We start from the raw sequence: 14,270 nt of genomic DNA on the forward strand, positions 1-14,270 counted from the left end.
GAGGAAAATCTGTACCAAGCTGACTCACTCCATCCCAGGAACCTGTAGGACTGTATTTTCATTGGGACCTTTTTGTTTTTTTTAAAAGAAATGTTAATAAGTGAGTGGAGTGGGGGCAGAGGCCGAGCTTTGTGGGGAGATTAACATTTGAGGCTCCACAAACACATATAATTATTGAGTATGTTGAAAGATGAATTGACTCCTCAGGTGATATAGGATAATAGGAGGGTATCTCAGGTTTTGGATCTCTCCAAACTGATGAATTTCTCTACATTGTGTAATGAATTCTCACAAAATAGGGTAATTTTCTCAAACATTTAATCTAATAACTAAAATTATTTGAAAGAAAATTATTTAAGATATAATTGTTAGACTGGCAATGGAAATAAATTTATTAGTGACAACAAAATGCTATTTTGAGTACATACTAGAGAAACTTTTGGTGTTAGATATCCCATAGATATTCTTAAGCAAAGACCATCACTAGGCTGATGTCATTCAGTGTGCTCCTCCTTATTTTTCTATCCCATCCCCATATTAGACCCTTAATAGTTTTTTAATATAACAGTCCCTAGCTGCTGTTCCAAGTGTTACCTTCAAGCTACTGTTTTTCTCCCCTTTACTGCTAAAATTACAGAAAATCAATTTCTACCCCATCTCTTTATTGCCCATTTGCTCCTTAATCCATTGCCATCTGGTTTCTGACTCTACCACTGTACTGAAATCAGTCTCTTCAAGGCCATAGTAATACCTCTCAGATTGTAAAATACAATGAACTTTACTCAGGGTTCATCCCCTTTGACCTTTCTGTACTTTTTGATAGGGCTGACTATGTTTTTTTTTCCTAAATATTTTCTCCCATGACCTCTGTTACGCTGCCCTCTTCTGGTTCTTCTACCTGAATGAATGTTTCTTTTCTGTCTCCTCTGGTTTATCATTCTCCTGCCCAAGGCTGGGGTTGATCCATAGGCTTTGCTTATGGTGTCTCTTCTTTCATTATACTTTCCCTTGAGGATTTCATTCTTTCTAAGGGTCAATTATAGCTGATTTCCAAATCTAAATGTCCAATCCTGGATGTATGAACCACAGATCAAATGCCAAGTAACCCTTAGTTTACTTATTTGTATAATAAATGGTCTGGACTGAATGGTTTCTTCCATATCTGGTGATTCTAGGTCCCAAACTTATTATCCTCCTAACCAGAATTTTTCTGTTCTCCCAATTGGCCTACTTTTTCTATTAATGGCACCATCATCCTCCAGGTCATTCAAGCTCAGAACTTTTAGAATCACATTTGATTCTTCCTCTCCTTTCACTTAGTTTATAAGTACTATTGATTCTACCTCCCTAATGCCTGTCACACCTGGCCCTTCTCTTTACTCATACTGTTGTCACCCTGCTTTGGGCCCTCATCTCTTCCTTCATCTGGATTATATTTTACTAGACTCCAAAATGGTCAGCCTACCTCTAGCCTTTGTCCTCTCTAGTCCATCCCTCATATTTCAGTGAATACGTAATCTCATCAATGTGGTTACATCTTCAAGTGGTATATACCTATAAATTTAAAAAAAGACTTTCGACCTGATAAAGCACTATATTAAAAATTCTATTCCTTAAAAAAAAAACCAGATTTTTATTAATGTCTTTTGTATTTATATTGCCAACATTTTCCCTTACATTCCTTCTTCCTTTCCTAAAAAGCCATAACTTATATAATAAAGAATTACTTTTTTAAAAGAGGAAGAATGAGTGAAAAAGGCATTTATTAAAGCACTTACTATGTGCCTAGCACTATGCTAAGTGCTGGTTATAAAGACAGAAGAAACAAGACTGTCTTGTCTCTCAAAGAACTCCCACATTAATTGGAGGAGACAATACGTAAAAGAAAGCTCAGATGCAAGGCTGATGAAAAGGTCTAGAAACCTTAAGGGTATATCAGTCGTGGGGCATCTGGCAGGGCCCAGGGGTCATTCGATGTATGGTGCTAAAGGTCTTCAGGGCACAGAAACAGAATAGATAGTTAAGGTCTACAGAACTTTAGAAAATAGTGGCAGGGAAATGTAAAGTCTATGGTAGTCCCCCATTTCATCAAAAAGAATAGGGATAGGGACTCCCATGTCATCCAAGTTCCTGTGATTTGTAAAGTAGCCAAGAAGGGTGGCTCAGGTTGGGTAAAGAAGTGAAAGGGAAAGGAGGAGGGGAGAGAGGATACTTCTCCCCCTCCTTTGGTGGCAGGTCTTACTACTTACTACCTAGCCACCCCAGATGGGTTTTAATGTGTTAATGTTTTAAGAGAAATAGATTTAATTTTGGGAAGCAATGCCTGGTTTTTGCTCACATCATCACATGAAACATTTATTCACGTAGAGGACTGACTTTGATAACATCCTTTAATTTAACTCTTTTACAGTATTGCTCATGAGGCCTGAAACCAATTGTAAGTAATATGAATTAATAATAGCTCACCCTGGTAGTTTTCAGTGACAGAAATGTCACACAATGCTGAATTCAGTAACTGAGTTCAGCTGTGGCCCCTTTAAAGCTCTTTTCCAGATGTCCCAGACATTTTTTCACAGACTCCCTACATATAGGGGCATCTGGAGAGTCTTTACACACTCTCAGTGAAGTCCCTAATGACACACCCAATAGTCAAACTGCCAAAAGGCTGAGGCTAGCTAGGGGCTCTGCTCTTGTAAAGCCGGCTATGTAAAATGTCTAATGAGACATTCCATAGCTCCTGAGAGTGATGATTTTCCCTTAAGCCCTGACTGTAAATAGCTTGGGAGGCTTTGAAGCACAAAGGAGCCACAGAGCCTCTTTGGGACAGCATCTGCTGAGGCTAATTTTGTTGCAATCAGGCAAGGGCCCAAGGCAAGGGCCGCCTGACAGAGACAGTGAAGGGAATACTTTTCTTTCCCTTCCAGTAAAAAGATCACCACCAAAAATTAGGAAACTAACTAAAGGAGGACCCAACTTGGACTCTTGAGTTGTATGCGTAATTTTATGAAAGTTAAACAGTTGTCCAATTAGATGATCTGTGAATAGAAATATTGCAGCTACATGTCCTAAAAGGCCCTAACAGGAAAATTCTTTGATAGTAATCTCCAATTTGGAATTTGCTATTTATGTATTTCAGAGTCCAACATGCATCTTAGATACTGAGCAATATGATTTACCGAAATGTGAACTTTTGTCATTTTTAAGTACTTACTCTACTAAATATTTTAAAAACTGCACTAATGTAAAATATTTTTATTTAAATAAATCTCCAACTCTAACTTGGCAATGCTGAGTTATTTCATTTACTTTTTCATTCATCCTTATATCACCATTGACGTAATGCTCTTATTCTGGTTTTCTTTATTTCCAGTTAGAGGGATAATAACTCTTCAGTGGGAACCTTCCTAACAACATCCTGTGAAATGTAGTGCAACTGTTATTATCCTCAATTAATGATGAAGAAATCAAAACTCAGATAGGATAAGTAATTCTTCTAAGGTTACACAACTAGTAAATGTCAGAGTGGGGATCAAAATCATATATATTAACTCTAAGTCCAGAGCAATTGCTACGATACATCTTTATTCACATTTCTAACCTCCCCACGACCACGGTCTCTTCTCATTCACCTGACCAACTTTTGCTTTTTTTACATTTTCTCTAAAAAAAAATCACTTAGGGTTTTTTGGGATAATGAAAGATTAGGAAAAAGGAAGGAAAGCAGCTTAAAAGGTCATACCTTGAATTATATTTTCTTCACCAATACTTATTTATAAAATCCAGTTTATAGAAAAGGTCAAACATCAACTACAATATGACATAACTTATCTCGAATCTGTGGATAATATTATACACTTCGACATTAACTACTACATATGGTGATACATGCTTGACAACACATATTCATAAAGACAATCTGGTCCAGAATAATTCCCTAGATTGGAAGTATAAATAGGGACAACTAGAGGAAAAAAATGAGCTTTATCTCATAAAGATTCTAAAGATAATTACCCATTATCGTAATCTAAGAAAAACGTAGCTCCCCTAAAAATTTAAAGATAAAAAGGAAAGGGAAACTTTTTGAAAGGAGGAGCAAACTAAGCCTTGATTAAAAAAAGTTCAAAACACGTAAAATCATAGTGATAGAGTTTTATTTAGCCTAATTATCTTCTAGATCAATAACTTTCAATTTCCTAGGTAATCAGCTGTTATACCTTCTGAATTCTTAACTGAACTGTTGTGATGATTCCTTAGTGGGGCTATTGTAAACTTTACCTGTGTTAGTGAACTGTAATTTAAAGGAATGATCAAATGGCAAGTATTTATTAGAAATGTTCCCCTGCACAGCAGATGTCCTGTACAGCAGCAGTTGAAGGAACTGCTGAATTAAATCTGCATATCTCTGTAACTGGCCATGTAATTCCCTTAGAAACCACATCTCCTCATATTGGTCATAGCACTTCATTCATTTAGCATTTATTAAGTACTTGCTGTGTACAAGGCAATGGGTCTATGAAGACCAAAACAGCTTAAAAGTTCCTGTCCTCAAGTACTTAAGGCTGAGCAAAACACAACTCTTGACACAGTTGCAGAAAATTTTATATCACAAGATCCCTTTCTGAAATAAGACTTACCTTTAGACGTTTCCCAGGATACAAAAGAATCAATTAAGGACAATCCTTGTTTGTAATAAAATGTAGTCAGCTCAAGCCAGTCAGCATCTAGTGTACTAATTACAGATCCTTTTCTCGTGACTTTCATTGATAGAATGCCTTCCTGATAGGTCCAGCATGTTGATTCATCATCAAAAACATTGAAGACTGTATATAATTTATTATCTGAGGATGAATATCCAGGAGAGAAAAAAAGAAAAGTAAACAACTTCATCTTTTAGGGAAATCTTTCAAAAACAATTTAAATAAAATGAATGGCAGCTAGATGGCACAGTGGATAGAACTCTGGACCAGGAGTCAGGAAGACCAGAGTTCACATGTTACTTCAGACATTTACAGCCTCTGTGACCCTAGGCAAATCACTTAGCCCTTGCCTGCATAAAACTAGAGAAGGAAATGGCGAACCACTCCAGTATCTTTGCCAAGAACAGTCCGTGGACAGTTGGCCCTTGGGGTCACAAAGAGTTAGACATGATGGAACAACAACCACTTTGGTAAATAGCTTCTGAAAGTTTTCAATTAAATCAGCAACATCTTGGACTCACAATAAAAAGAAATAGAAAATATTGATTTTATAGTAGTCAGAAATGGGTATTGATGGTGAGACTGAGAACCAACATAGGATTAAATGAGGTAGAAGGAGGGATGCCATTCTGTCTTTGTACATGTCCTTTAATCCTTCAACCTGGGTAACTCTATTTGGTTACATGAACCAGAGTAGGAAAAAGAAAATTGGGAGAAGGAGAGGTAGCATGAGGTAAGCAGAACCAGGAGAGTGGAGGGTACAGTGACTGAAAAATGTACAGATCTGTAGGTGATGGAGAACAAAGTTTGGAAGAGAGCTCTATGGATTTTTAGTCAGTAGAAGGACTAAGCTATATTGTTGAATTAAGGATACTAAAGGTCAGATCCTGCCTCCTTCATGAATAATGACACAGTATATTTTTCTCACTGTGACTCAGAAATTTTATGATACAGGTGTTGCCTTCAACTACTAGTACTAGCATTATATCAGGATTCCATGAAATTAGCTGGAAACAATGTCAATTTACTACAGCATTTGCTTTCTTATAAGGGTATTTCCTTTTATGCTAAAAGAAGAACTAGGCCCCCAAACAATTGACAACACATGTATATTCAGTATTATCCATTTTGGGGAAGACTGGTCATTCTTGATCACTGGAATCAAAGCACAAAATCACCTGTAATGCAGGTAACAGCACATGTTTAGATCCTATCAGCTTGTTTATTTTGTGTCTCCATAGGGAGGACATTAAGGAGCAGATAGTGTTTCTCCATATAGAGCAGGCCTGCACAACCAGTGGCCCACCAAAGGATTTCAGGGGTCTGAAACTACATTTTTGCAGGTCCCCTGAAATCCTTTGGTGGGCCACCAGTTGTACAGGCCTGATATAGAGGATACTAGGGATACTGCTTCAAGAAGAATCATGATGATGTGTAAGGGATATGCCTAGGATGTTTAGTAACTGACTCAATCTGGGTAACCCATATGGTGAAATGGAAATTTTTTGATTGATTTTGAAAGAATTCAATAAAGCCTTGCAGTTTCCACAATTTCCTCTTTGCCTCTCTGTTGGTGCCTTTGCACCTAGGAGAGCAAAGTAAGTCCTTTATTCTCAGTGGTGAGACCATGCTGGAAGAGAAAGAGCTATGGGACCTTTTCCTTTTCCATCCCTTATGGCCATAAAATGGGGCTTCTTTTCCTTTATAGCTGCAGGGAGTGGAATCTCTGATCTGAGCCAGAACAGTGAATTACAGGAATATGGGAGTTATAATTCAGGCTGGGTATTGTAGTCAGCTCAGTATCAGAGGAAGGAGGAGAGATCTTTGGGAGTGACAAGGTCCTTACCCAGTGGAAGAAATTAGTCTAGACTGATGTGACTTTTGGTATAAACTTGATGGAATCAAGAAACTGTATTAGATTTTTAGCCTAATTCTAGCCTGCTCCCACCCACTGTGATGGTGTGTGCATGTGTGTGTGTGTGTGTGTGTGTGTGTGTGTGTGTGTGTGTGTGTGTGTGTGTGTGTGTATGTTGGTGGATTTTGCCCTAAGGAGTTCAGGAAAATGTTTATTCTTGCTATATCTTTGAATTTGTTTGTAAAAGTCAGTTGAAGTTAAGTGGTTAAATGGAACTGGGGTGCTATTCATTGACCTAAAATGGAAAGAGCACAGATGATGGAGGGTTGAGTCAGTAGTAATGGAGAGGAGATTGCCCCTCAACCCCTCAGGGCACAGTTGAGCCCTGATGTGGTAACCTGCCTCAGAAGAGGGCTCCAGAGTATATGGTACATATTTAAATTCTTTTAGATGGATCTGAAGCCATGGTTATACACTAGTTATGTCTTCATGTAGCACTCAGCACCATTTTCATGTTTTAGCTAATGAGGGCAGAATGTCAGTAAACCTTGGAAGGCTGAAAGTTATCTATCAAGTGGGAGAGTTTTTGTCTAAAATTTTCACATTTTTGCTTGTGAGTAAAATCTTAAAACAGAAACGAATTTTTCATAGACTTATTTCCTTGATGCACATTTGCAGGCCATGTCTTAGGATTGGTGGATGGTGGCCAATGAAGAAATGATGAAATGCTAACAATTCTCTTGTACTGAGTGCCATAGACAGTTTGTTAAAATAGTCATATTGCAGAGGACTCTCTGAAAAATAATTCCACCTTAACCATTCAGTGTGCTCTTGGAGGCTGCTTTGCAAAAGAAGTTGGCTTGGAGTCTGTGTGCAAAGGTAAATAAGATGCTTGCTATCCATTTCTATTATAGGCAGTCTCCAAATTAGGAAAAGGTTCAAAGGACATTTTTAAGTCAGTTTGGAATCTGGAGCATATATTTTCATAGGAACAATGATATAAAACTTAAGTTCTTAGGTTACTCCAAAAGTCTATAGTACTGAGCTTATAATATAACCAAAAGAGTATTAAAAGTAGTCCTACAAGTTTAATTCTAGAATTATAGGATCATGAATTTAGAGAGGTAAGGGACCTTACAAAATCTCTCTTTTTACAGATAGAGAAATTAAAGCCTAGAGAGTTGAAGAGATTTATCTCAGGTCTCATGTATCATAAGTAGAAAAGTTAGGATTTGATCACTAGCCTGAGCTCCCAAATCCTTAGCCTCCCTGTGCTCCAGAAAGGGATAAAAGTGTGGTAAATAAGCAGAGACTCTGGCAATTGGACAATATCAATGGAATTGGAGAAAAAATGTTTCCAGCAGGAAAGAGGTGGGGAGCGAGGTTATGTAGTTGCTCTTCTGACTTCCACAGAAGAGTTGGAAAAGAATTTCAAAGCAAAGAGAACAGCAATAGTAGATTATGGACCAGTCAGGAGTTATCATTAGTGGTAGGAAGGGGTGGTAGATGGAGCAGTGCATACACATGGGTTATTTTTAAGTCACGTGTTCACAAGATAAGAACTCTTTGAATCCTATGTTAAGTTGGGGGCTATCTTTTTTTATCAATTTTTTTTTTTTACCTCTAGTAAGTTTCTAAAGATAGTGATATCCTTTAGCTAACTGTTTGTAGATAGCATTGTACTGACTGTAGTAAGCTCAGGATCTCTGAAATTAAATCCACGACTGCAAACATTCTGTCTGCCTATGCTCACAGGAAAAATCAAATGGATGACTGGAGAATGCCTATAATATGCAATTGGATAGGCAACTGATAGAGCTGGTCCATGAGTAGCCAGATCTTGGATAGAAACTGCAGATGGACAGTGATTTGTACCTAGATCTGCAAAGGACTATTGTCTTGATTGTTATGGGAAATTGTGCAGTATTTTTTCATGACACTAAACTTCTTTTTGTGACCCAATCCCATATTTTAAACATGAGCATTCTTCTGGTATGGCATTGAGTTATAGAATACCAGTCTCCAAAGACTTAAACTTGAGGGTTATAGAAGGAAATAGCACACACATGTTGGGTATGGAGTCTGTAATTTATCAGCAAAGAAAAATTGCACAAGAGAAATGGCTCAATGGATGTGATCAGAAACATATATAACTGGAAAAGAAGGTAAGCTAGTTATGTAGCAAACAAGAAGGACAACAAATAGGCCCATATATTCCACAGGTATCCAAGCAAAGTCAAGAGAACCAAGGGAAGGCTCCCATCATGTTGAGTGAATCCCAACATGTGGAGGATTTATAAGACAACCTGGACAAGAGCTGCACAGGATTGAGAAGGTATGTCTGGGATCTGTTGTGATCTACATTGTTAGAAGGAAACACCCCCATTGATGAGGTCAGAGATCCAATAAAGTCTTTTATACTTGTAAAATGGCAGAGAGTGTTCCTGTTTCACACTCAATATGGTTTATAGGCTTTCATCATGGGCTCTGCTCTATTCTTCTTTATTTGTGAAGCATTGAGCACAATATGTGACATATAGTAGGTGCTTAATAAATACTAGTTATGCTTGCCTACCCCCATCTTTCTACTATGTGTGGATTCCTATCATATTGTGAAAAAATTATTAAGTAATAAAAGGCTGAAATAGGCAGTTGTTGATATTCTAAAATTTCACTGCAGTGCTGAAATTGCCTTAGTTTCAGCATGGAAAAATTTGGTAAATTTGGTATGATTCTAATCTTTCCCCAAGTGACCTCAAGAAGATTGGACTTCTGGGTGGTAGTTTGCCTGATTTGTTCATTCTCTGGGCCCTGCTCTTCTTGACTCCCTCCTTTCTTTTCCCCATTTCTCCAATGCATTTTCCTGTTTGTTTTCATTTGGCACACATGCACAAGTCAAGTGCATGTAGTAAGCAAATCTTTCCTAGAAAGGGAAGGTAGAATTCCTACCTACTTTGCAGGTATTCATTCTCCTCCTTGCTGTAGGAATGGTTAAAAAAGACCAGGTGCTGGGGGGAAAGAGGATGGAGGAAAAGACACAGATAGTAATCATAACTGTGAATGTGAATGGGATGAACTCTCCCATAAAATGGAGATGGATAGCAAAATGGATTAAAAACCATAATCCAACAATACGCTGTTTATAAGAAACACATTTGAAATGGGGGGATACACACAGGGTAAAGGTAAAAGGTTGGAGCAGAATATATTGTGCTTCAACTGATGTAAAAAAAGCAGGAGTAGCAATCCTAATCTCAGACAAAGCAAAAGCAGAAATAGATCTAATCAAAAGAGATAAGGAAGGAAACTATATCCTGCTAAAAGGCACCACAGACAATGAAGAAATATCATTACTAAACATATATACTCCAAGTGGTATAGCATCCAGATTCTTAGAGGAGAAGTTAAGGGAGTTACAGGAAGAAATAGACAGCAAAACTATACTAGTGGGGGACCTCAACCTCCCCCTCTATGAACTTGATAAATCTAACCTCAAAATAAACAAGAAAGAAGTTAAGAAGGTGAATAAAACTCTGGATAAGGTAGATATGATAGATCTCTGGAGAAAATTGAATGGGGACAGAACGGAATATATCTTTTTCTCAGCAGTACATGGCACATATACAAAAATTAGCCATGTATTAGGCCATAAAAACCTCACAATCCATTGTAGAAAGGCAGAGAGAGTGAAAGCATCCTTCTCAGATCATAATTAAATAAAAATTATATGTAATAAAAGACCATGGAAAGATAGACCAAAAATTAATTGGAAACTAAATAATCTAATCCTAAAGAATGAGTGGGTTAAACAACAAATCCTAGAAATAACAACTTCATTCAAGAGAATGAAAATAATGAGACAACCTATCAAATCTTATGGGATATGCAAAAGCAATTCTTAGGGGAAGTTTTATATCTTTGAAGGCCTACATGAATAAAATAGAGAAAGAGGAGATCAATGAATTGGGCATGCAGCTGAAAAATCTTGAAAAAGAACAAACTGAAAATCCCCAAGTAAATACCAAATTAGAAATACTGAAAACCAAAGAAGAGATTAATAAAACTTAAATTAAGAAAACTATTGAACTAATAAATAAAACTGAGTTGATTTTATGAAAAAACCAATAAAATTGATAAACCTTTGGTTAATTTGATTTAAAAAAAGAAAGAAGAAAACCAAATTATTAATATCAAAAATGAAAAGGGTGGACTTGCCTCCAATGAGGAGGAAATTACAACAATAATTAGAAATTACTTCACCCAACTGTATGCACATAAATTTGATAATCTAAATGAGATAGATGATTATTTTAAAACATATAAATTGTCTAGATTAACAGAAAAGGAAGTTGAATACTTAAATAACCCCATCTTAGAAAAAGAAATTGAACAAGCCATCAATGAACTCCCTAGGAAAAAATCTCCAGGGCTAGATGGATTTAAAAGTGAATTCTATCAAACATTTAAAGAACTGTTAATTCCAATTCTATATAGACTATTTGGGAAAATTGGGGAAGAAGGAGTCCTCTTAAATTCTTTTTATGATACAAATATGGTTCTGATACCTAAACCAGGAAGAGACAGAACAGAGAAAGAAAATTATAGACCAATTTCTCTAATGAATATAGATGCAAAAATTTTAAATAAGATTTTAGCAAAAAGAATACAGCAACTTATCATAATAATAATGCATTATGATCAGGTAGGATTTATACCAGGAATGCAAGGCTGCTTCAATATTAGGAAAACTATTAGCTTTATTGATCATATCAACAACAAAACTAACAAAAACAACATGATTATCTCAATAGATGCAGAAAAAGCTTTTGACAAAATACAACACCCATTCTGATTGAAAACACTGGAGAGCATAGGAATAAATGGAACTTTCCATAAAATAATAAGCAGTATCTACCTAAAACCTTCAGCAAGCATTATATGCAATGGGGATAAGCTAAATGCATTTCCATTAAGATCAGGGTTGAAGCAAGGATGTCTATTATCACCACTGTTACTCAATATGATACTAGAAATGTTAGTTGTAGCAATAAGAGAAGAAAAAGAATTAGAAGGAATAAGAATAGGCAAAGAAACTAAGTTATCACTCTTTGCAGATGATATGATGATATACTTAGAGAATCCCAGAGAATCAAGTAAAAAACTACTTGAAAAAATAAACAACTTTGGCAAAGTTGCAGGTTACAAAATAAATCCACACAAATCTTTTGCATTTCTATATATATATTACTAACAAAGCCCAATAGCAAGAGATAGAAAGAGAAATCCCATTTAAAGCTAGGGTAGACACTGTAAAATATTTGGGAGTCTACCTGCCAAAACAAACTTAGGGACTATATGAGCACAATTACAAAACACTTTTTGCACAAATAAAGTCAGATCTAAGTAAGTGGAGAAACATCAGTTGCTTGTGGTTAGACCAAGCTAATATAATAAAAATGACAATTCTACCTAAATTAATTCACTTATTCAGTGCCATACAAATCAAACTATCAGATAATTATTTTGTAGAGCTAGAAAAAATAATATCAAAATTCATCTGGAAGAACAAAAATTCCAGAATATCAAGGGAACTAATGAAAAGAAATGCTAGGGAAGGTGGCCTAACTCTAGCAGATCTCAAACTGTATTATAAAGCAGCAATTATCAAAACCACTTGGTACTGGCTAAGAAACAGAAGGGTAGACCAGTGGAATAGTTTAGGTACTTAAAACACAGTAGTCAACGCAATTTACTCTTTGATAAACCCAAGGATCCCAACTTCTGTGGTAAGAACTCCCTGTTCAACAAAAATTGCTGGGAAAACTAGATTACTGTGGTGGAAACTAGGCTTAGGCCAATGCCTGACATCGTACACAAGAATAAAGTCCAAATAGGTAAATGATCTAGGTATAAAGACTGATACTATGAACAAATTAGTGAAGCAAAGAATAGTGTATTTATCAGATTTATGGAGAAGGGAAGAATTTTTGACTGAACAAGAGATAGAAAACATTATGAAGTGCAAAATGGACAATTTTGATTACATTAAATTGAAAAGTCTTTGCACATCCAAACCCAATGCAACCAAGATTAGGAGGGAAGCAGAAAACTGGAGAAGAATTTTTGCAACTAGTATCTGTGATAAAGGCCTCATTTCTAAAATATATAGAGAACTGAGTCAAAAGTACAAGAATACAAGTCATTCCCCAATGGATAAATTGTCAAAGGATATGAACAGGTAGTTTTCAGAGGAAGAAATTAAAGATTATCTATAGTCATATGCAAAAATGCTCTAAATCACTATTGATTAGAGAAATGCAAATCAAAACAACTCTGAGAAACCACATCACACCTATCAGACTGGCCAATATGACAAAACAGGAAGATGATAAATGTTGGAGAAGATATGTGAGAATTGGAACACATTCATTGTTGGTGGAGCTGTGAGCTGCTCCAACCATTCTGGAGAGCAATTTGGAACTATGCCCAATGGGCTACAAAAATGTGCATACCCTTTGACCCAGCAATATCACTTCTAGAACTGTATCCCCAAGAGATCATAAAAATGGGAAAGGGTCCCAGATGTACAAAAATATTTATAGCAGCTCTCTTTGTGGTGGCCAAAAACTGGAAATCAAGGGGATGCCCATCAATTGGGGAATGGCTGAATAAATTGTGGTATATGAATGTAATAGAATACTATTGTGCTATAAGAAATGATGAACAAGTGGACTTCAGAAAAACCTGGACTTAATGAACTGATGCTAGGTGAAGTGAGCAGAACCAGGAGAACTTTGAACATAGGAACAGTGTGTGAAGAATTTTTCTGGTAGACTTAGTACTTCATTGCAATGCAAGGACTTAAAAAATTCCCAATGGTCTCTTAAGGCAAAATGCCTTCCACATCCAGAGAAAGAACTATGGAATTCAATCACAGAATGAAGCAGATCATTTTCTTTTGTATTATGTTTTGGTTTGTTTTATGATTTCTCCCATTCATTTTAATTCTTCTATGCAACATGACTGAGGTGAAAATGTACTTAATAGGAATGTATGTGTAGAACCTATATAAAATTGTTTGTTGTCTCAGGGAGGGACTGGGGAGGTAGGTTGAAAGGAGGGAGAGGAAATTGAAAAAATCTAAGATATATGAAAGTGATTGTAGAACACTGAAAACAAATTTAAAAAACAGACCAGGTGCACCAACTGTGTTAACTGATGCATGAATTTTTAAATTGTTTTAAAATTAATTAATTTAAAATTTTTTGATTGTTTTAAATTATTTAATAATTTTTATATTTTTACTATAAATTCTATTTATACAAATGTACTTTAAATGCAAATGGTTATAAGCAGATATTGTAATTTTGCTTTTAAATAACAATTTTCATACTATTATTTCTATTTTCTTTGCCTTGTGGATTAAAAAAATGTACTGCTCCAACTGATGTAGCTTGATGTTTTGAGATATTCTTAAATTCTGAGTCTTCTGGTGTAAAAGGATCTTTGTGAAGGCACACTAGCTTTTTAAAAAATTGACTTCACCAAACAACATTAGTGAGAAACTTAAATTTCCATTAAAACAGTGTAATTTCGTTAGGCTTTTCTTTTGTAGATGATATACCAGTTACAATTCAGTAAGTGAAATTTTGAAGAACAGTTGTTTTACATGGGTCACAGTTGCCCATTACATATATTTATAAATAGTGCTTATTTGA

The 14,270-nt window shown here is 36.0% G+C and overlaps 1 protein-coding gene across 4 annotated transcripts in view; it reads right to left on the reverse strand.

The window, feature by feature from the left end:
• The window catches only part of RFTN2 (raftlin family member 2), a 90,796-nt gene that overhangs the window by 49,099 nt on the left and 27,427 nt on the right, over positions 1-14,270 (reverse strand). For all 4 annotated transcript variants that reach the window (XM_072612786.1, XM_072612785.1, XM_072612783.1 and 1 more), the window contains one exon: positions 4,635-4,838. In XM_072612786.1, the coding sequence (XP_072468887.1) occupies positions 4,635-4,838 (204 nt within the window). The remainder of the gene's footprint in view (positions 1-4,634; positions 4,839-14,270) is intronic.

The sequence above is a fragment of the Notamacropus eugenii genome, chromosome 5, assembly GCF_028372415.1.
Source record: "Notamacropus eugenii isolate mMacEug1 chromosome 5, mMacEug1.pri_v2, whole genome shotgun sequence".
Taxonomy (NCBI): Eukaryota; Metazoa; Chordata; class Mammalia; order Diprotodontia; family Macropodidae; genus Notamacropus; species Notamacropus eugenii.